General features: G+C 40.5%; 2 protein-coding genes across 5 annotated transcripts in view; one reads left to right on the top strand and one right to left on the bottom strand.

Moving 5' to 3' along the window:
- arg2 (arginase 2) overlaps positions 1-23,532 on the bottom strand; it is a 25,532-nt gene extending 2,000 nt beyond the window's left edge. Inside the window, exons 1-7 of the mRNA XM_069917084.1 lie at positions 23,379-23,532; positions 23,152-23,224; positions 3,346-3,520; positions 3,110-3,269; positions 2,872-2,966; positions 475-579; positions 73-209 (exon numbers count right to left, since the gene is read on the bottom strand). Of these exons, the coding sequence (XP_069773185.1) occupies positions 73-209; positions 475-579; positions 2,872-2,966; positions 3,110-3,269; positions 3,346-3,520; positions 23,152-23,224; positions 23,379-23,495 (862 nt within the window). The 5' untranslated portion in view covers positions 23,496-23,532. The remainder of the gene's footprint in view (positions 1-72; positions 210-474; positions 580-2,871; positions 2,967-3,109; positions 3,270-3,345; positions 3,521-23,151; positions 23,225-23,378) is intronic.
- Positions 23,503-23,895, top strand: part of gpr176 (G protein-coupled receptor 176) — a 190,797-nt gene continuing 190,404 nt past the window's right edge. For 3 of the 4 annotated variants that reach the window (XR_011351394.1, XR_011351392.1, XM_069917083.1), the window contains exon 1: positions 23,503-23,895. The gene's annotated coding sequence lies outside the window, so the exon portion shown is untranslated. The other variant, XR_011351393.1, reaches the window with a different exon arrangement.

Here is a 23,895-nt window from a genome sequence, read left to right as displayed (position 1 = left end):
CAATACAAAGGGACTTACAAAAAAAGTTCCAACTTGTGATAATCAACCAGTTGCTTCTACATAATTTCATACCAGTTTTGTATACTTCTTCAGCAACATACATTCCTTCTCTGTAAGTTAGTCCTCCAATCACTGGTGTGCCAGTAGCAGGAGCTAAAGATGGATCAATAGCATCAACATCAAAGCTCATGTGCACAGATCTTTTCCTTCTGTAAAGCCAACAACAGAAAAAAAAGTGAATCAAACCTCAATAATTAGGATATGCCAACCCATCATTTAAATTGGAGATCAAATTTTGATCTGAATAATAACTTGCAGAATCAGTTTAGAACTTCTCAAACACCACCTCTTTCCCCCAACAAGAACACTGGTAAATAAATATTCTTATGGCGTGTAATACAACTAAAATTACTAGACAGTCTTGGCATTGTCAGTGTGAATGCAAATGGTAGCTTTAGTCGTCCTTTAACTTACTTCCCAATCAGATAATCAAGTGTTTTTTCCATTACTTTCTGTATTCCAAGTTGATCCACCTCTTTCATTGAAAAGTATTGGATGCCAAATGTTTTCATGATGTAACTGATGGTAAGAAAAACAATTGTTTAAAAATTGTCATTATAAATTGTGGGCATCATTTTCAGGCTTTAAGTTGTTTCAAGTTAAATGTAAGGACATCAAGATTAAAGTACAATCTTGGGATGCTAAACAGTAATTACGGCATCATTACTTCTAAGGGAACAATACATTTCTAGCATTTATGTTGATCATAATCACAAAAAGACAATTTTTAAAATTTGCATTTGTGTACAAATTGGCAACTACATTTGCACACATTATCATTTTAATATTGGCACTTTGAAACAGCCTGAGGATATGAAAGATTATTCATGCTGCAACATTTCTGAAAATATTATGCTGGTATTGAATCAGTAACAATTCTTTGTAAATATAATAGTTAAATGTGTAAAAACACTATAGTCCTGCCCACAAGTGGAGAGGGTGAGAGCATGACCAAATTTAAATTCCTGGGAGTCAATCTGAGGATTTTCCTGGACCCATCATACCAATGTTCTTGTTAAGAAAGCTCATCAGCGCCTCTACTTCTTCAGAAGTTTGCAGAGGTTCAATATGTCATCGAAAACATTGACAAACTTCTACAGATGTGTAATGGAAAGTGTGCTGACCAGCTGCGTCACCAATACCTGAATGGAAAGCCCTGCAAAAGGTAGTGGACACAGCCCAGTACATTACAGGTAAAACTCTCTGCTCTAAGAAAATGTATATGGAACACAGCTGTTGGAGAGCTGCAACAATCAAGGATCCACACCACTCAGGTCATGCTCTGTTCTCACTGCTGCCATCAGTAAAGAAGTATGGATGCCCAGGACTCAAACCAGCAGGTTCAGGAACAATTGCTACTCCTCAACCATTAGACTCCTAAACAACACTCAAACTTGAAGAACTCTTACCTTGCACATTATTGATTACTGAATATTTTCTGCATGTGCACAGTTTACATTTCTCTTTAGTATATACTTTTTTCTTATTTACTGACAAGAAAAAATTCTGGCCTGGAGGACAAAGAATCTCATGGTTGAATGTGATGTCATGCATATACTCAGACAATAAATTTGAACTTTGACCTCTAAGATTAACCTAACATTTTCCTCATAACCCTTTTTCTTGTATTCAATTTTAATCTGGTTATCCACCATTTAAATTACAGTAAATTTCTTCACCTCAAGTCTGGCCCGTTAATTAAAAATTATTTTAATTCATACTTGAATTTCTCTTTGTTATCACTGATACATTAAGGCTTGCAAGCCAAGATCTTAAATGGGTTCACAACAAACTCAACCTCAACATAGCTAAGTGCCAAAACAATGCTGCATCACCTAATGCTTTGCTCTCCTTCTCCAATAAGCACCCCAGTGGAGTGGAACTAATCTAAAGAGCAAATGGAAAATAAGTTTTAAACAGGCAAGGAAGGTTGTACAAAGTTACACGAACTTCACTCAGAACTGCAACACACAGGCAATGCTCAGAGGCAGAGCTCCAAATCATCTCAACTTGTTCAGATAGATGGCCTTGTATACAACAATGACAAAATACAAAGTTCTCTACCAACATGATCCTGCTTCACAATTTCACTCCCAACAAGAGATTCCATTCTCCCATCTCAGGAACCACATCTCAACAAAGGCATTGATCGAAAAAATATCAGTTGTGATCCTTGTACTACCTACTCCAAGCACATGAAGCTCATAACCAATGTCAAAATCCTCTCCCAAGCCAAATTCCAAAGTGCCATGGCTCTTAATATCACACAAGAGGCATGCTCTATTGTTTGCAATGCCTGACACCAGACTGCTGAAACAGAAATGACTCAGAGCTCCATTCAGTCAAGACCCTGAGACAAAACAAATCAAGGATTTATCAAGGTCTTTTGGAGGAAAAAAAATCAATTTTGGGCATCATAAACAATGACTGCTCAAAATAGAAATCTTTCCAGATAGCATTAAGAACTTTTGCATCCACACAGGACCAGAATGAACAGAAAAGTTGCTTCTCAATATCTACCCACCAACCCGTCCATTAAAAAATTGTTCAACCTGTGTCAAAATTTGAGTTCTAGATCAGTCAGCTCAATTCACAGGAATGAAGAGGAAGCAAGTCATCCTCAAAAGGAAGGTACTGAATAAAGAATTTTTAAAAAATTTAGAATAAATCCAAGTGTTTGTATTTCTTTGCATCAAATTTCATTTCAGCTTCACTGGTCATGTATTGCCAGTTGTCAAAAATGATATATACTGTTATTCATTAAGGCAACTGAACGTTTTCACCTCATACAATTTGAGAAAACATCCTTACTATTCAGCAGGATCAATATCACGTACTCCAATGTAAACCAAGTCTTTTGTTGATATACAAGGAGTGACCCAAGAAAATCCTGGAATCGATGGCATCTAAAATGAATATTATTTGAAAATTAAAAGTTTTTCCATCAGTAATATATACACGATTAATCAAATTCTAGACAAATACATCTTAATCTGTTGAACAAAGTTTACAAGATGGTTAGTCACTAGTTTAATGCGCAAAGTTTTACCTTGTCCTGCAGCTCTTTTAGGAGGAATGACAATGGCTGTCCATGCAGGTTACCAGATGTGCTTGTGAGAGGAGTGTTTAGATCACAGTGTGCATCCACCCAGATGACACACAAATCTGGATGCTGTTGGGCATGCCCATGGATTGAACCAATTCCTAAACTGGATAGGATGTTTAATAAAAATCAGTTCATGTGCAATTGAGTAACCTTCAGTTGCTTGCTACTGATAAACTCACCTGTGATCTCCTCCAAGCATAAGACTTATGTGACCATCCCCAAGTGCTTGACTGACTGCTTCACTTAATGACTGGTTTGCTAAACCCACTGTTCTTGGATGGTGAACATTCTTATATGGCGTATCCTTTGATACAATGGTGAAATTCAAGTCTCCATAGTCGTGTAGTTTCCAACCTAGAAATCAACATACATTGATTGGAAGTGCTAGTTTGACCATTGAAATAGACAATACTGTTTTCAAAATAATCTGGATTTTTTTTTCCATTATTTGAGTGGCCCCCATTGAGGTTTTTTTTGAATTCGAGTGAAATGTCCCAAAAGATAGATGCATGGGATCCAGTGAATTTGAATTTCCTCACAGAAGAGAGTTATTCTGGGTGGAGGTCCAAGACCAGTGGTGTTCTGCAAGGATTGGTGATGTTTGTGATTTAAATCAAGACAGTGGGTAGGATAGTAATTAAGAATGGTAAAACTGTGGTTAGTGTAGAGAGCTATCAAAGAATACAAAAAGATCAGTAACAGATATGAGCAGAGAAATAGAAGATAAAATTTAATCTAGACATGCAGAAGATGTTGATTTAGGTCACTGTAAGAAAAAAAAACATAGTTAATGGCAGGACTCTTAAAAGCATTGATCTAATGAGGGATCTTGGAGTCTAGGTTCATGGATTCTAGAAAATAGCCACACCAGCAAATGGGTGGTAAAGACAGATGATGTGCTCCCTTTCATTGGGCAGTGCATAATTATGAAGGTAAGAAAATCATGATGGAGCTATATAGTATTTTGGTTAGGCTGCATGGAATCATCTGCAACTCTGCTCACCCCATTTCAGGAAGGATTAGAGACTTTGGAAAGGGTACTGAAGAGATTTACCAAGATTTTGCCTGGATTAAAGGATACGAGTTAAAAGGAGAGGTTGGATATACTTGGGTCATTCCTTCCCCCCCCCCCCCCCCCCACCTACCTCCGGAGTGCTAGATTAAGGGTTAACCTGATAGTAATTTATAAAAAAAAAATAAAAAAAAATCGAAGGTATATAGAAAGTTTTTCCCTCAGGGTAAATAGATGTCACATAATAGAGGACATGTGTTTAAAGTGAGAGACGGAAAGCTTAAAGAAAATGTACAAGTGTTTTTTTTTAAATGCAGAAAAGATGCAAGTGTCTGATCTGCAGATATGATAGCTATATTCAAGAAGCTTCTAGATAGACACCAATTTGTGGGGAATAGAGGGATGTGTATCATGTTCAAGCAACTGAGTTTTAATTTAACTTTGGCATTGGGCCAAATATCTTGTGTTTAATTGTATTGTTCCATGTTACCCAATATGATTATTGGATCTTCAACTTCAAATGCAAATTAATTGGTAGATCAGTAATATTTTCCCCTGCTCACACATATTCAATTCATGATTTAAAACCAATAGTAATTCTCTCTCTTTTCCTGGATATCAATCATCCTCAATCTATACTGCTTTGTCCTGCTATCTACATTCTGTGCTCAGATGAATTTATTTTCCTGTCCTAACTCTTCCATTCCTTGTGCTTTTATGTCAATACTGAAAATAAATCTAGATAATATTTAATGCTCTGTCATGACAAGGACATAGTAGCCCCTATGGAAATTTCCATCCAATTTCCCTTAGGAATCTAGACTATGCCCCACCCACTCCCAGTAACTTGCATTAAGCATATCTTTCAACTGAGTTTGCACACTACCCATTTTCTGCAGGCATGATAGTTCAGCTTCCATCTCATTGCATTTCTTGCTTTCTTGACCCATCAACATTCTGCAACACCCAGCCTCCTGTCAATTATCCTTGTGACTCATTCATTGCTTACATTCCTAAAGAGCCTTCAGAAATCATATGGTTCCCATTCCAACCAAATTAGGTGAGAACAATGCAGTGGTCAGAATTGTATTCTTTTTAAAAATTCTCTTCATTCTTGAACTATTCTTCATGATGATAATTGTCCTCATCAACATGAATCTGGTCATTCATAATAAACCAGATGCAAATTGTCTATCACTGCTACACAAGGTTTTTAGCAAAAGTTGAAGCTCAGAATTGAAGGCAAATTATTGACTGGTTTGATGTGATTAGTGTACTGCAAGGATCCAATTTTAAAAATAAATTCTTTACATTACAAAATCAGTTGAGAGCATTTAGTTTAGCTATATATTTTTAATACTTTATGTTTAAATTGCAATAATAGTTACATTACATTGTTCTAAAAATTGTTTCAAAATATTAAACATGTGGTACAAATACCATCCCTAAAAAAAAGAAAAAAAATCCAAAGAATGCCAAGAATATAAAACATTTACACAATAAGTCTATTAGAGGTTACCAAGAAGTGAGGTCTTCAGAGAGCCAATCACAAATTTTTATAAATATGGGCTCCATATTTTCCAAAAAACACATTTGTCTTGCAGATTATAAGTAATTTTCTCTAATAGTATATAACTTTCCATACCCAAATTTATTTGACTTCCATAAGCAATCAACATAAACTCAATTTGGCCAAAACCTTATTACCAATAATAACATTAGACCCTCTGGGAATTTGACCTCTGTAATTCGTTCCAAAAATATATTACCTACCACTAACCAAAATTGTCTAACTTTAGGACATTGGAATTTATTTGTGTTTTTTTTTTAAACATTCAATCTCAGATCTACACCCAAAACACAAATCTGATATGGCAGGATTTAATATATTTAATTTTGTAGCATCAAATATAACTGAGGTTAAAAAAAATTATATTGAACTAACTTACATCTTGAATTTATAAGTTTGGTAATATTCTTACATAACACCATCCAATCCTTTTCACAAGTATTTAAATCTATTTCCCATCTTAATCTTGATTTACATAACCCAATTTTTGGGTGCTTAATTTGAAGTAAATGATACATTACTGAAATAAATTTATTTACAATAGTATTACAAATCAGTATTTCTAATTCACTTTGATTAGTTAAGGTCAAAGTAGGACCTATTTTGCCAGATTTTAAAAATACTTCAACCTTCTTAATACCTGGGGAGGAGTCACGTGATGGCGTAGTGGCCGATTGGGAAAATCAGCCCTCTCCAGGAAAATAGGAAAAAAGTTAAGAAAAAAGAAAAGCACAACAAAAATAAAATATAAGAAATAGAAGATAAAGATACAGGGAAGAGAAAGAAGATGGCTTCCAAGAAGGAGAAAGTAAAAACAACTGGAAAAAAAAGTAGAAAAGTCACCGGAGAAGAAAGAAGAAGGCCTTTCCTGCAAGAAGGAACAGGGCACTGTGGTGGCAAGGAGCGCCCGATCCTCAAGGTCAGTACCTGCCCTGCGGAGTCGCGACTACCAGCCAGTGGTCTGCAGAAAAGGCTCTTGGAGCCAAACAAAAGTGCGCAATCAAACGAGAAAGGACACCGGCAGGAGGGAGGCTCAGCAGAGGAGTGGGCTGCCACAGAGCAAACAGCCGAGGGACGCCCGACACCAGGGCGCTCAGCTGGAGGACGAGGAAGGAAGCAGTAGAGGGAGTGATGAAACAGACGTGAGAGATAGACGGAGGGATGATCGACTAGATCAACATCAGGAAGCACAACAGACGAGCAGCCCAGGAGGGGAGAAACATCAACAAGAGGCCCAGCAAGAAGAGGCCCAACAAAGAGATACAAGCAGTTCATCAGGAAAAACAGAAGAAACACAGACACAGAAGATAAAGAAGCCCAAAATCTTCACAGAAAAATAGAAGGTAAAAAGGACAAAGAACTAAAAGGTATAAATGATGACAGAATAGAGATAAAGTTTTTATTGAAGAACAAATGAGATCACTAAAAGAATGGTTATTCGAATTTAATGCAATTAAAAGGAAAATGAAAAGAACAGAAGATAAAATGCAAAGATTAGAACTGGTAATGACAGAAATGGGGAAAAGAGTAGAGAATGTGGAAGAGCAGGAAACGGCTGTAGAATGGAAGTAAATGACTTCAGAGAAAAATTGGAAGAAAGTGACAAAAAAAATTTGAAGAGACAAAAGTTGTTATCTCAGAAAATTGATATGTTGGAGAATTATAATAGGTGAAACAACATAAAAATAGTGGGCCTGAAGGAGGGTGAAGAAGGCATAGACATGAAGGAATTTATAAAAGGATGAATCCCAAAGGTCCTGGGAACGACAGAAATGCAGGAAGAAATGGAAATAGAAAGGGCACACAGAGCATTAGCTCCGAAACCACAGGCACATCAAAAACCAAGATCCATCTTAGTAAAATTTGTGAGATACGTGACAAGAGAAAATATACTGGAACGAGCAAGGAATAAAGTTAGAGAAGATAATAAACCATTGGAATACCAGGGTCAAAAAATATTTTTTTTTACCCAGACAGCAGTTTTGAACTCTTAAGGAGGAGGAAGGAGTTTAATACAGCAAAATCAATTTTATGGAAAAAAGGTTACAAATTCATGTTAAGACATCGAGCTGTGCTTAAAATATTTATACCCGGGGAGCAAAACAGACTGTTCTCAGATCCAGAGAAAGCGCAAGAATCCTTGCAGAACTTTTGCAGGACAAGAGATGAAGAGATGTAACAAGAATGAAGAACGGCGATAAAGTATATATAGAGATGTAAAAACATATGTAAAGAACTAAAGAGGGAAAAGAGAAGGGAAGGAAGGGAGTAAGGGGAGAAAATAAAAAAGAGAGGACTTTGTTATAAGTGTTAAAAAAGTGTTTTCTGGAGAGGGCTGGGTAAAGAGGGAATAACTGTCACTGCAAAATCTGTTGACACTGCGAACAAGATTGCAATCCAAATGAAAAAGGGAGTTGTGGTTGCCCGGCAAGGGATATGGGGCAACTCAGAGAGGGGGGGGAACTTTTGGGGTTAAGGTATTAGTGGGTGTGGGAACTGCAGGGCTACTTTATGTGTTAAATGTGTTGTCATACATTAAGTGTAATAAGAGAAAACTAAGAGATGAAAATGGGGAAAAGGGAGATGGAGGTGGTGAAGAGGTGGAAAAGAGGTGTAAGCAAGATATAAGATGGCCATGTTGAACTCTATGACTATGAACATTAATGGAATACATAACCAAATCAAAAGGAAGAGGCTACTAAATTTATTGAAGGAAAAAAGATACAGCATTTGTGCAGGAAACGCATCGAACTGAAGCGGAACATAAACTAAAGAGTCTGGGTAGGTCACGAAATGGCAGCATTCTATAATTCAAAAGCTAGAGGTGTTGCCATACTAGTTAACAAAAACATACCAATCAAAATAGAGGAGGAAATAATAGATCCGGCAGGGAGGTATGCAATGATAAAATGTCAGATATACTCAGAATTTTGGAATTTGCTCAATATATATGCGCCTAACGAGGAGGATCAAAAGTTTATGCAGGATATTTTCTTGAAGATTGCAGACACACAAGAAAATATATTGATAGGAGGGGATTTTAACATTAATTTGGACGCAATGTTGGATAAAACTGGACAAAAGACAAGCAAAAAGAATAAAGTGGCCAAATGAATGGTTAAATCAATGCAGGAAATGAAACTTATGGATATATGGAGGAGGCAACACCCAAGAGAGAAGGAATTTTCATATTATTTGAGTAGGCACAAAACTTACTCAAGGATTGATATGTTTTTTTTGTCAGCCCATATTCAAGGGATAGTTAAGAAAACAGTATAAAGCTAGACTACTATCAGATCATTCACCCCTATTATTAGCAATAGAACTGGAGGACATCCCACCAAGAACATATAGATGGAGGTTAAACTCCATGCTACTAAAAAGACAGGAATTTAGGGAGTTTATTGAACATCAAATTAAAACATATTTTGAAATAAATACAGGATCAATGAAAGACAAATTTATATAATGGGATGCAATGAAAGCCTTCATTAGAGGGCAGATAATAAGTTATGTGACTAAGATGAAAAAGGATCACAATCGGGAAATAGAGCAGTTGGAAAGGGAGATAGTAAGTACAGAAAAGGAATTAGTAAAAAGGGATGATATAACGAAAAGGAGAGAATTGGCGGACAAAAAAATTAAATACGAAACATTACAAACGTATAAGGTGGAGAAGAACATAATGAAAACAAAGCCAAAGTATTACGAACTGATAAAAAACAAAATATTAGCCTGGCAATTTAAAACAGAACAAGCTAAAAGAACGATACCAGCATCAAGGAAAAAGGACAAACAAATTACATATAACCCAACAGAGATTAATGAAAATTTTAAGGAATTTTATGAACAATTGTATCAAACTGAGAACAAGGGGAAAGATGACAAAATAGAGGAATTTTTAGCTAAAACTGAACTTCCGAAATTGCAAGAGGAGGAACAAAACAAACTAATAAAACCATTTGAAATAGAGGAAGTACAGGATATATTAAAAAAGCTGCCGAACAATAAAACACCAGGAGAGGACCATTGGCGAAGGTAGCTGTAAATGGATATGTATCGAGTCACTTTAAATTAAGTAGGTCAAGTAGACAGGGATGTCCACTATCCCCCTCATTGTTCACCTTAGCAATAGAACCTTTGGCAGAACTGATAAGGATAGAAAATAAAATAAAAGGGATAAAAATAAAGGAGGAGTATAAAATCAGCTTATTTGCAGATGACATAGGAAGTAGGAACAGGAGTAGGCCAAAAATGGCCCATTGAGCCTGCTCCGCCATTCAATACGATCATGGCTGATCTAATTTATGACCTAACTCCACCTACCTGCCTTCTCCCCATATCCCCTAATTTCTCTATCATGTAAAAAATGATATACCTAACAGAACCAGAGGTATCAGTAAAAGAATTATATAAGAAATTGAAGGAATATGGAGAAATATCGGGGTACAAGATCAACAGAAATAAAAGTCAAGTGATGCCAATGAGTAACGCAGACTATACAGAATTTAAAAAAGAATCACCATTTAAATGGCAAGCAAAAGCAATCTGATTCCTAGGGATCAGGTTAGATAATAACTTAAGCCACTTGTACAAACTAAATTATCAGCCACTAATAAAGAAATTGCAGGAAGACTTCGAACATTGTAAAGAATTACTGCCAACGTTGATAGGGAGGGTTAACTGCATTAAAATGAATGTGTTCCAATGGATACAATACTTATTTCAAACGTTACCAATTCCTTTAACAGAAAAATTCTTTAATGAACTAAAGAGAATAATAAGGAAATTCTTGTGGAAAGGGAGGAAACCAAGGGTAGCATTAGATAAATTAGCAGAGAGATATAATCAAGGTGGTTTGCAGTTACCAAATTTTAGAAATTATTATGGAGCTGCACAATTAAGGTATTTATCAGATTTTTACCCAGACAAGGGAAAAACCAGACTGGACTAAGATAGAACTAGATAAAATAGGGGAGAAGGTACTGGAAAATATACTTTATAAGTGGGATGAAAAGCTGGTGCAATATAAAAACTCACCAGTACTGCATCATTTACTTAATACATGGAAGAAAATCCACTTAGAAAGGAAAAAATGATGAGACAAAACGACTAGATTCAGTGTGTAATAAATAGATGATGCATTTTTCTTGTTTATTTTCTTTTGTGTGAAGATATTGTTTTATGGTTTTATTGTATTATACATGTTGAATATTAATGGGTTTTGGAGGGGGGTGGGTAGAGGGGAGGGAGGGAAAGGGGGAAAAAAAAGAGAGCAAAGACCACTGTGTAAATTTAATGAGAAACGTTTGTACATATTTTGGTTGATAAGGTTCCAAAGTGTGAAAAATAAAAAAATTATTAAAAAATCTTCTTAATACCCTTCTCTCCAAATTTTCAAAAATTGGTTATCCGTTGAAAAAAGGAATAAACCTATTTTGATAGAGGCATTTTCCTAGATATTAAACATTTCATTACAATTTCATTTTCAATATTGATCCACAACTCAAATGTTTCAAAATAGACGATTCCCTACTTCCAAATATGAATCCTGGGGATTCATATCCCCTACTGCAGTAAACTCAATAGAAGCCCAAGATGGAACATTATCTAAACTAAACAATACATTCATAAATCTTTATTGAGCTGCTTTATAATAATTCTTAAAATGAGGAAAATCACCTAATTCACACTTCCAAGTCAATTTTTCCCCAAAGAAACCCTTGGCATTTATCTTTCCATAAAAATTTCCTAACCGCCATATTTAAATCCTTAAAAAAATTGAAGTAATTGATTGAAAAAGATATTGAATTCTAGGGAATTAAAAAAAACACTTACTCTCCCACTAAAAGTAATGGGTAAATTATTCCACTTTTAAAAATCTGCAACAATGCTATTAAGCAAAAATAAATAATTCAATTTGTATAACTTTTTCAAATTATTATCAATTCTAATACCTAAATATTTAATACCTACGTCTGGCCACCTAAATTTTGTGACTATCTTATAGTCTGTATAATCACCCACAGCCAAGGGCATAATCTCACTTTTATCCCCCCCAATAAACTTTATATCTAGAAGCTTCCTCATATTCTTTCAATCTAATTTGTAATTGGGACAAAATTTATAGAATCAGTTAAATAAACCAAAACATCATCAGCAAACAAATTAATTTTATATTCTTCCTATTTCACCTTAATTCCCTTAATCTTCTAATTTTGTCCAATAAATTCAAATAAAGGTTCAATTGCTAAAATAATTAAATCTGGGGACAAAGGACAACCTTGTCAATTTGATATAGTTCATGGAAGGGAGGCAGACATTTTGCCAAATAATTTTTATATAATGCTTTAACCCCATGTATAAACATCGAACCAATACCAAACTTCTCCAGTACTTTAAACAAAAAAATTTATCAAGCTTTTTCCACATCCAAAGTTACTTCTACACTACAATCCCCTCTTTTTTGAATTAATTAATCTTGCAATATTGTCTGCAGAATACCATTTTTTTTTAATAATCCTGTTTGATTCATAGAAATTAAATCAGGTAAACATTTAGATAATCTATTTGCTAATTTTTTTGCAACAATTTTATAATCGACATTCAATAAAGATATAGGACGATAAGATGCAAGATTTAACGACTTTATCTTTCTTTGGTTTAAATGTAATTATTGCTGTTGAAAAAGAATCCAGTATAGAATGGGATTCTGTCACCTGCTTTAACACTTCCATGAACTAAATTCAGAAGAAAAACCATCTTCTCTGGAGATTTGCCATTTGGTAATGAACTAAGTACATTAATTTCTTATTAATTTTTTTAAATCTTAATATGTCAAGCTATACATTTATTGGAGATAAAAATATATCAATCTTAACTTCATCTCTGGTAAATTCTGATCTATACAAATTAGAATTAAAAACTTTAAATACATCATTAATTTCTCTCGGATTATAAGTAATCATCTTTGAACTCTTCCTCACAGCATTAATTATTTTAGAAGATTGCTTCATTTCTATCAATCAATTTTTCAGTCCTATACATCTGGATTGCCTTAAAATAAAATTTTTTCTTTATTAGTTCCTTTCTTTTCTCATCTTGAGGTTTTTTCTGGAAAACTTTTTTCCAAATCCTGTATTTCCTTTTCTAACTGATTGACCTCTTTTGCACAGGTACACAATCCTTTATCTGGAACCCTTGGGGGTCAGTGTGTTCCGAATTTTGGATTTTTCTGGATTTCGGAAAGCCAGATTTAAGCCCACCCGAATAGTGCTGCCGTATCCAGCCCCACCACCTTCCAGTCGCGCTGCAGTCTCCCCCCACTTCAGCCGCCCGACTCATGCTGCCTGTCTCCCCTCCCCCCCCCCCCCCCCCACACGTCTGACTCGCGCTACCGCCTCTCTCCCCACTTGCCAGATTTTGGAGCTTTCCGAATTTTAGATGTCAGGATAAAGGATTGTATAACTGTATGATCTTTCTTAATTTTTGATACAAAACTTGTATGTCCTCTCAAATATGCCTTTAATACATCCCATACACCAAGTTTATTGAAAACAGAATTAGAATTTAATTATGAAAACTCCTGAATATGCTTTCTTGTATTAAAATGAAATCACAAAAATCTGTCCTTTTTAATATTGTTGAATTCAATCGCCATCTATAAACATTTGTTCCTTTTCCTAAAACAAATACATCATTAAAAGTGGCAAATGATCAGTTAAAATTCTAGCCTTGTAGCCCACATAAATGTTTCCTTGCAAATGCAGAGATTCAAAATAAATCTATACTAGAATAAGATTCATGTCTATGAGAATAACAAGATTAAATAATCTTCTTGCTCAATGACAGATTAAATTACATTGGATAAGACTCCAAGTCCTCTTTGATGAATAATACAGTACAATTCACAAACCATTAATTATTCTTTATCCAGCACAGAAAATGTATTTACCGTAAATATTCGTGTATAATGCGAAAAAAAATCCCCCCCCCCCCCTTTTCCCCTCAAAAATAGGGGGGTCGTATTATACACAAGAGTAAAATTTTTAAAATCTTTTCTACAGGCGGGCGGGCGAGCGGAGAGATGCCAGCGCGACTCAGGCGGGCGGGCGAGCGGAGAGATGCCAGCGCGACTCAGGCGGGCGGGCGAGCGGAGAGATGCCAGCGCGACTCAGGCGGGCGGGCGAGCGGAGAGATGCCAGCGCGACTCAGGCGGGCGGGCGAGCGGAGAGATGCCAGCGCGACTCAGGCGGGCGGGCGAGCGGAGAGATGCCAGCGCGACTCAGGCGGGCGGGCGAGCGGAGAGATGCCAGCGCGACTCAGGCGGGCGGGCGAGCGGAGAGATGCCAGCGCGACTCAGGCGGGCGGGCGAGCGGAGAGATGCCAGCGCGACTCAGGCGGGCGGGCGAGCGGAGAGATGCCAGCGCGACTCAGGCGGGCGGGCGAGCGGAGAGATGCCAGCGCGACTCAGGCGGGCGGGCGAGCGGAGAGATGCCAGCGCGACTCAGGCGGGCGGGCGAGCGGAGAGATGCCAGCGCGACTCAGGCGGGCGGGCGAGCGGAGAGATGCCAGCGCGACTCAGGCGGGCGGGCGAGCGGAGAGATGCCAGCGCGACTCAGGCGGGCGGGCGAGCGGAGAGATGCCAGCGCGACTCAGGCGGGCGGGCGAGCGGAGAGATGCCAGCGCGACTCAGGCGGGCGGGCGAGCGGAGAGATGCCAGCGCGACTCAGGCGGGCGGGCGAGCGGAGAGATGCCAGCGCGACTCAGGCGGGCGGGCGAGCGGAGAGATGCCAGCGCGACTCAGGCGGGCGGGCGAGCGGAGAGATGCCAGCGCGACTCAGGCGGGCGGGCGAGCGGAGAGATGCCAGCGCGACTCAGGCGGGCGGGCGAGCGGAGAGATGCCAGCGCGACTCAGGCGGGCGGGCGAGCGGAGAGATGCCAGCGCGACTCAGGCGGGCGGGCGAGCGGAGAGATGCCAGCGCGACTCAGGCGGGCGGGCGAGCGGAGAGATGCCAGCGCGACTCAGGCGGGCGGGCGAGCGGAGAGATGCCAGCGCGACTCAGGCGGGCGGGCGAGCGGAGAGATGCCAGCGCGACTCAGGCGGGCGGGCGAGCGGAGAGATGCCAGCGCGACTCAGGCGGGCGGGCGAGCGGAGAGATGCCAGCGCGACTCAGGCGGGCGGGCGAGCGGAGAGATGCCAGCGCGACTCAGGCGGGCGGGCGAGCGGAGAGATGCCAGCGCGACTCAGGCGGGCGGGCGAGCGGAGAGATGCCAGCGCGACTCAGGCGGGCGGGCGAGCGGAGAGATGCCAGCGCGACTCAGGCGGGCGGGCGAGCGGAGAGATGCCAGCGCGACTCAGGCGGGCGGGCGAGCGGAGAGATGCCAGCGCGACTCAGGCGGGCGGGCGAGCGGAGAGATGCCAGCGCGACTCAGGCGGGCGGGCGAGCGGAGAGATGCCAGCGCGACTCAGGCGGGCGGGCGAGCGGAGAGATGCCAGCGCGACTCAGGCGGGCGGGCGAGCGGAGAGATGCCAGCGCGACTCAGGCGGGCGGGCGAGCGGAGAGATGCCAGCGCGACTCAGGCGGGCGGGCGAGCGGAGAGATGCCAGCGCGACTCAGGCGGGCGGGCGAGCGGAGAGATGCCAGCGCGACTCAGGCGGGCGGGCGAGCGGAGAGATGCCAGCGCGACTCAGGCGGGCGGGCGAGCGGAGAGATGCCAGCGCGACTCAGGCGGGCGGGCGAGCGGAGAGATGCCAGCGCGACTCAGGCGGGCGAGGGGAGGGGGTTGTATTATACATGGGTAAAATTTTTCCTTTTTCCCCTCAAAAATAGTGGGGGTGGTCGCATTATACACGAATATTTACGGTACTTGTTCATGTTAATTAAGACAAAAGATGTTGGAAATATTTTAAGGTGCAAAATACCCAGTAAGATAAGCAACATTTGTGGGGAGAGAGGAGGGGGAAAAAAAAACTTAATTTTTCAGGTTAATGATATTTCATCATGAATTCAACAGCCTGAAACACTAATGGTCTCTTTTCACCATTAAAAGGAATCAGATATGTTGTACAACTTCAAGCCAAAGTTTAAATAATTTTTTTTGCCCAAGAGTTAAATTCAATATTTGTGTACATCTTTTCATAGCAAAGGAACACCATCTCAATTTTTTGGCATGAAAGTTGAGTTGGACTGAATCACAAGATAATGCAAACTGGAAATAGAGGCCTATTAAAAGGGGCACAGATTGACACATTTATTCAATTTTGAGAGACACATTTAGTACTCCCAACAATACTCGAACGGTGCGGCACCTACACAAAGTAAACAAAAACTCTTGTGCAAATATCTGGAAATCAGTGAGCCTGGTTTGAAGAGTAGTTTATTGAAATTACCTTAAATTGGTCCCAGTGATCCTTGCTCTACTAATCTCTACTCAAGTTTTTGAACTAATTTTTTTTGTATCATTTCTATCAAAGCTCACAAGTTGCCAGCATTGAAGGTTGGAGAAACTACCCAATCAGTCTGGTGTCATCTGGACTACTCGGGATAATATCCAGGCTTTTAGTTATCCAAATCTTTTCCATGACAGTACTCAAAGTGTGACTTCACAAGATACTAGAGCAGAAATAGGCCACGTTTTAGTGCAATTGCCTTTAAGTAGTGCTATTCTTACTCCATGAAATATTCCATCATCTTCCCCATGTGGAGTTCTTAAAGTTTTGTTCAATTTCAAGGGAATTCTGTCAATTCCACTTCCTGTGTTTTGGGCACAATTTCCTTCCTAATTGACAAACTACTTGCAATTATGTGCTACAAATAAGTTAACTCTTCTATTACTCTAATAACACATATGACTAAATGGTTAAATTTCATCATGACCAAATGTCAATCCCAATTCAATCAATCTGAATTCAATAAATTTGAATGTTACATAAAGGAACCAACTCCAAGGAATCAGACCCAAATCATTCCAAAACTTAGGCTTAATGAAGGGTTCTGATCTGAAAATACTGACAGTTTTCTTTCTCTCACTGATGCTGTTCTACCCGGAGTTCCTCCAGCAGGTTGTTCTTTTGATATTAAAAGGCAAACAGACCAAAGAATTTGCATGTGGTACATTACCTCACACAATAAACCTGCATTAAGCCTGGTTGAATTAGAGGATTTGGAACCTGATGAGGCCGAGATCAAGGGCATTTAAGGCCAGGGATCCAGATCTCAGCAAGAAGTCCAGATACAACCTGCAGAAGACTATCTCTGAAGTAAAGTGGAAATTCCAGAGGAAGCTAGAGACAGATATAAGCCAGCAATGGCTGCAAGTGCAGGCCATTACAACCTGAAAAGAAAGGGCAAACATCATAGATGGCTGTGATAAGCTAAACACCTATGCCCACTTCGAGAAGGGGAACCCAACTGGGCCTACTGGAATACCTGAAAAGACTGAGGACTGTGATATCTGAGGTTGACCTCAGAGCATCATTCAAGAGAGTGAATGCTTGAAATGTGTCATGCACTATCAGTGTACCTGGTCGGGTACTGAAAATCTGCCGACCAACTAACTAGAGTGTTTATGGAGATTTCCAATTTCTCATTGCTACAGTCAGAAGTTCCCACCTGCTTCAAAAGGGCTTCACTCATCCTGGAGCCCAAGAAGAGCAGAGTGAGCTGCCTCAATGACTATCACCCAACAGCACTAACTTCTATGGTGATGAAACACTTTGAGAGGCTGGTCATGGCCAGAATTAACATGTACCTAAGCAAAGATCTGGACCCATTGCATTTCACCAATTGTCACAATTGCTCCTCAGACAATATGCTAGCTCTCCACTCAGCTCTGAATCACCTTGAAAACAGCAACTCATCCATACAGATGCTCTTCATCGACTACAGCTCAGCCTTCAGCACTATTTTTCCCTCAGTGCTGGTCAAGCAGCACCAAACCATGGACATCTGCACCCCCCTCTGCAACTGGGTCTTTGACTTCCTTATCAGATAGTAATCTAGATTTATAATCCACACCATTCACTTGATTGATTATGGGCAAAAAAGAAATCAAATCTAGAATATGTATGAAACCTGCTAGAATGAAAAGAATAATCCCTGTCTTTAGAGTGCATTCTTCGCCATAAATTAATTAAATTAACTTTTAAGTTTTAGCTGCCTTTGACTTCACTATAGTTTTCGAAGATTTATCCAATACAGGTTCCAAACAAAAGTTAAAAGCACCACCGACCAAAATATTTTCATGTACATTCCCCAAATTTAAAAAAAGTATGTTGATTAAATTTCTGATCATCCAAATTGGATGCATAACTATTCAATAAGGTCCATTCTTCAGTAAATATTTTGACAGTTAACTATAATTATCTTCCTGATGGGTCAGTAATTACATCCTGGATTTTAACTGGTAATTTTTTAAATTAAACTTGAATTAAACATAGGAAAAAACCTACTTGACCTACCCAGTCCCTTTTCAATTTTAAATGTTCACTGTCCATCAAATGGGTCTCTTGCAAAAGACCAATATCCCCTCCCAATTTCTTAATATGCAAAAAACTTTCCTTTTTATGGGGCCATTAATCCCACTGATATTAAAACTCAATATCTTGACTGCTTTACCCATCATTATTGTGTATATATATTGTGTATATATATTCCAACAAATAAGCAACTCTTATTCCTGTCCAGTAAGAGTTCCCATAAATCAAAATATGTCCCGGCGTCATCATCTGCAATCCAATAACAGTAATTTAATTTAAAACTGAAATAACAAAAAAAATAAATCCCCCTCCTAAAATGCCAGATAAGCCAGCATTACCACTCTCCATTATACGGGTCGTGGTCAATCACAAAAATATATGCAGATGTCAGAGAGCAACATGCCCAACCCCCAACTCCTGGGGAGAATTTTTTTAAAATTGTCATCAAAATATCAATACTAACAGAAAAAAAAGAGAGATTCCTCCCCTCATTCATCAACAAATCATTTCAACAAATCCTCTGTATGCTGAGCCTTGGTTAAATCTTTGACAAAGTCTTCAGCTTAAATATAACTGATAAAGAAAACACTGTTGATCTGGAATGAATACTTCAACATAGGTGGATAATGAAGCACAAATGTATAGCCTTTATCATATAAAGCCTTAACTGGGTTAAACTCTTTCTTTTTCTTCAAAGGAGCTCGACTCAAATCTGGATTTTAAAAAAATCTTACTGCCTTCATAATTCAAAGGCCCATGTTCTCGAGCTCTTTGTATTACCAGTCCAATTATCATCTCACAATCCTGATAATTAAGAAATCTGATCAACATAGACTGAGGTCTCGGTTTTGGTCCTGGCTTTGGTCGAAGAGCCGTATGTGCTCTTTCAATCAAAATGTTCCCTTCAAATTGGTCTTGCCCAAACATTTCAGGTATCCAATTCTGAAAAGAGACAAATTACATCCTGACCTTCTTTACCTTCAGACGTCCCTACAATTTTAAGTTTATTTCTTCTGCTATAATTCTCCAAGATATCAACTTGTTCCAAAGAATTTTTATTCATAGAGACCAAAGCAGTAACATAATCTTCATTGACGTTCGCTGTTTCTGCAATACGCTGAATCTCTTCACAATCATCTTGCATTCTTTATTCTAACTTAGATGCTTTGTGAAACATTATTTATTGATTTTGTTAAATCAATTTTAACTTGTAATTCTCCAGTTAAAAATTTGAAATAATTTTCCATAGCACTTGCAAGTTTGTCAATTTTATTCATTTTTTCTTTAAAAAAAACTTGGCCTTGCCTTTAAATTCTTCCTCTTCTGTACTCTCATCTTCTCCTTCACTTTAAAATTGTTAAATCCTCTTCTATATCTGGAAAATCATCATCTTCTTGTTCCAGAGCTGCGACGCTGGCCCTTTAAAGGTATTGAAGATTTTTTTTGTATCCCCAGCACGCATGCGCAGTGTAGATTCAATTTTTGAAAAGGTGCCAATTTTGTGAAGAGACACAGAGGTGGCTCTGTGAGATGGTCCCTCACCCTGGCTGTCTCCAGTGGTCCCAGGAGATACTTCAGCGGCTGGCTTCGTTGACAAGGTAGGCTCAAGTTCTTTTTCCTGTCTTCCCTCACATTTTTCTTTCAGTGTAATCTTCAGGTATCTTTCTTTATGTAGTGGCATTTTTTAAAAAATCAACAGAACTTTAGATCAACTTTAAAATAGTTTTGAGAAGTTAAACTTTATTTAATTAGCACTTATTTTAGTAATTCCTCTGGGAGACGCAAGTGTGTGCTGTGTCCTCTATGCCATTATGTGACCTCCCCCTTAGCCCACTGTTCTGCTCATTATGCACCCATGACTGTGTGGCCAGGCACAATTCCAATGCTATCGACAAATTTTTTGATGACACCAGTTGTCAGCAGAATCACAAACTGCAATGAGCAAATGCAGAGGAGGGAGATAGATCAGCTTTGAGTGGTGTCTCGCCAACAACTTTGTGCTCAACATTAGCAAAACCAAGGAGATGATTGTGGACTTCAGGAGGAAGTCAGGAGAACATGATCCAGTCCTCATCAAGGACTCCATAGTGGAGAGGATCAAGAACTTCAAATTCCTGCAGGTTATCATTTCTGATTATCTGTCGTGGAGCCTCCATGTTGATGCAATCACCTAAAAGGCTCTCCACAGCTAAACTTTGAGATGTTTGAAGAGATTCAGCACATCGCAGAAAACTCTCAAAACCTTCTACAGGTGTACTGTGGAGAGCATCTTGGCTGATTCCATCACTGCCTTGCACGCAAGTGCCAACACTCAAGACAAGAAAAAAGCTCCAGAGGATCGTTAACTCGGCCTGCAACATCACAGGCACCAGACTTCACTCCATTGAGGACAACTTACAAGAGGCAGTGTCTTAAGAAAGCAGCCTCTCTCTATCCTCAAGGACTTCCACAACCCAAGCCATGGCCTCTGCAACAATCAGGAAAAAGGTACAAGAGCCTAAAGATGAGCACCCAGCAGCTGAAGGCAAGTTCCTTCCCCGCTGCCATCAGTTTCCTAAACCAAACACACTGCCTTACTTTGACTTTTCATGCACTATCTTTATTTAAATTAACATTTTAAAATTTAGACATACAGCACGGTAATTGGCCCATGAGCCCGTGCCGCCCAATTAACCTGCACCCCAATTGCATTTTTGAACAGTGGAAGGAAACCGGAGCCCCCAGGGAAAACCCATGCAGACACAGGGAGAATGTACAAACTCCTTATGGACAGCAGAGGTTTCAAACCCCAGTTCTAATCGCTGGCACTGTTAAGATGTTGTGCTAGCCATCATTCATTCCATCTATGCTTCCCCGTTGGCAGGCGAATTATACAATTGTTTGTACTATGATGTTGCTGGAAAGTAACACATTTCGTGACCTGTTCATGGCCCCCAATCTTTCTCTCTACCCTAGCCCCCCCCTCCCCTGGACCCCCCCCTCTCTCTCTCTCCTCCCCCCTAGCCCCCTCTACAGCTGATTTATTTTTGCTGATGAATCTTTATTTCTATCTTTTCTCCCTCATTGTCTTCCCCCAAAACCATAACATCTTGCAGTTACACAAGAATAAATAAAGCATCTGGCTCTTTGAGCCTGCCCACTATTTGTCACAACTGATCTTCCACCTTTGATCCATTTTCCTTGTATCCCTTTATTCTCTACCATTCAGAAATTGATCTTGGTTCTTGATTAACTCACAGATAGAGCCTCCACAATCCTCCAGGGTGTAGAATTAAAAACCATATGCCACATTCTGAAGAGGTTTCTTATTTCAATCCACAATTACCCTGATCCGAGATACTCCAGCTTCCTCCCTTCATTGACCCTACCAAACCATGCAAGAATTTTGCAAGTTTCACCAAGTTTGGTTCCTTCTACCAAATGCTTGGACCCAATCTACTCAAACTCTCACAAGGAAAACCTGCCAAACCAGCCTTGTGGTATTTCTCCTTTTATCGCAAGTCCTCCATTTTATAGAAAAACAAATATTTTAAAATATATCCAAAAGATTAAACAATATATTGCTGACAATAGTAAGGTAGGATTAGGTGTTAAGATCAAATGTTTTGGGTCATGAATGATCAAAGAAATCTGAAGACCATTTTACAGTTGCCACTCCATTTGTTGCTTTCACTGAGGGGTTTCACAAACACCAAATTCTATTCAGCACTAAATCAGAAATAACTAAAAATACACAATTTCCGTTAACATTCCTGGTCAAAACGAGCACCTGCTCTGTGTTTCCAGCAATTTCTGTTCTATTTCACATTTCCGAAATCTGCAGCCTTAACCCACCCGGGGTGCCTTGAATGCATTGTCAGGGGTGATGGCGGGGCATTTAAAAGACTCTTAGACACATGGATGGAAAAAAAAGTGTTGCGAGGTAGAAAGGGTTTAAAGAATGCATAGGTCAGCATAACGTCAAAGGCCGAAGGGCCTGTTATGTAGTAAGGTTCCATATTGCCCGAAGCACCGTTCTGGACGCTCTTCGTCCGTCCTCCGCTTGATATTCTGTACCATGTGGTTGGCGTTAAGACGTAATAATAGAAGCCCGGCCGACGAGGACATGGGGATTAGTTATTACAGCTGCTGTTCAATATTAAAAAATACATTAATAAATCGCAACAAAAGCCAACAATGAGGAGGAGGGGGGAACATAAATCAATTATGTACAAGGGGTAAAGGACCCACTTTTTCTTAAACATTGGGCATGGGCGAGGAAGAAAGCAAGGGTCCTGTACAGCCAGTGGATGACCCGAGGGTCCCATGACCTGGCCAGTGGATGACCCGAGGGTCCCACGACCTGGCCAGTGGATGACCCGAGGGTCCCACGACCTGGCCAGTGGATGACCCGAGGGTCCCACGACCTGGCCAGTGGATGACCCGAGGGTCCCACGACCTGGCCAGTGGATGACCCGAATGTCCCACGACCTGGCCAGTGGATGATCCGAATGTCCCACGACCTGGCCAGTGGATGTCCCGAGGGTCCCACGACCTGGCCAGTGGATGACCCGAGGGTCCCACGACCTGGCCAGTGGATGTCCCGAGGGTCCCACGACCTGGCCAGTGGATGACCCGAGGGTCCCACGACCTGGCCAGTGGATGACCCGAGGGTCCCACGACCTGGCCAGTGGATGACCCGAGGGTCCCACGACCTGGCCAGTGGATGACCCGAGGGTCCCACGACCTGGCCAGTGGATGACCCGAGGGTCCCACGACCTGGCCAGTGGATGACCCGAGGGTCCCACGACCTGGCCAGTGGATGTCCCGAGGGTCCCACGACCTGGCCAGTGGATGACCCGAGGGTCCCACGACCTGGCTACACGGGAAAGCAGAGCCTTGAACCGCATTGATGCGCACGTTGGCCGCGGCCCTCCACTCACCCAGAAATGCCAAGCGATCAGTCAAACCAGCGTCTCTGATCGCCTGAGGCCCACCTTCGACTCCTCGTCGCTTCTGTGATGAAAAAAACATTCGGCATGCATTACATGGGCGGGCGAGATAACAATAGACGTTGACCTACTGAGGTGAATTAATGCAGCTGAACATGGACTGACACAAATTACCCCCCTCCCCCATCAGATATTTTAGTGATTACAACCCCGAGTACCTGGCCATAGGAGAACGGTGCACCAATTATGCCCACAGAGTGCAATGACCGCTTCTGTTTGGGGAAAACTCCGAGCTGTTTCCCCACAAGGTGCAAAATCCTCGGTTGCAAAGCCATGGCTCCAAACAAGCCGTGAAGGGGAGGGAAGCTCCTGCTTTTATCACTTGGTGATTCCTCACCCGACAGCAATTGGCTGCTGGGCGCAGGACGTCACAGTGGGGGGTGGAGCCCCTTCAAGGGAAAGTGTGTCAGAGAACACACTGCCACAAAGCAACAGAAGGGACAGACTCTTTCCAAACATCTTCTCACCGGTCTTGCTGCGTGGATAAACTCTCACTGCTCTGACAAACTCAAAATTGATGAGAAGATCAAAGGTGACCTTAATTAGCGGGCGATTTCAGACTTGACGGCACCTTCTGATACCTTGACCGTGTTTGCAGTGCGTCTATGTGTATTTTTGACAACGAAGTGTCCCTACTTGGTACGACTTTCATACGTAGTTGCAGAAGACACTGAG

Source organism: Narcine bancroftii, chromosome 2 (genome assembly GCF_036971445.1).
Source record: "Narcine bancroftii isolate sNarBan1 chromosome 2, sNarBan1.hap1, whole genome shotgun sequence".
Lineage (NCBI taxonomy): Eukaryota > Metazoa > Chordata > Chondrichthyes > Torpediniformes > Narcinidae > Narcine > Narcine bancroftii.
Note: the sequence above shows the minus strand (reverse complement) of the source record. Positions and strands in the feature narration are given on the sequence as shown.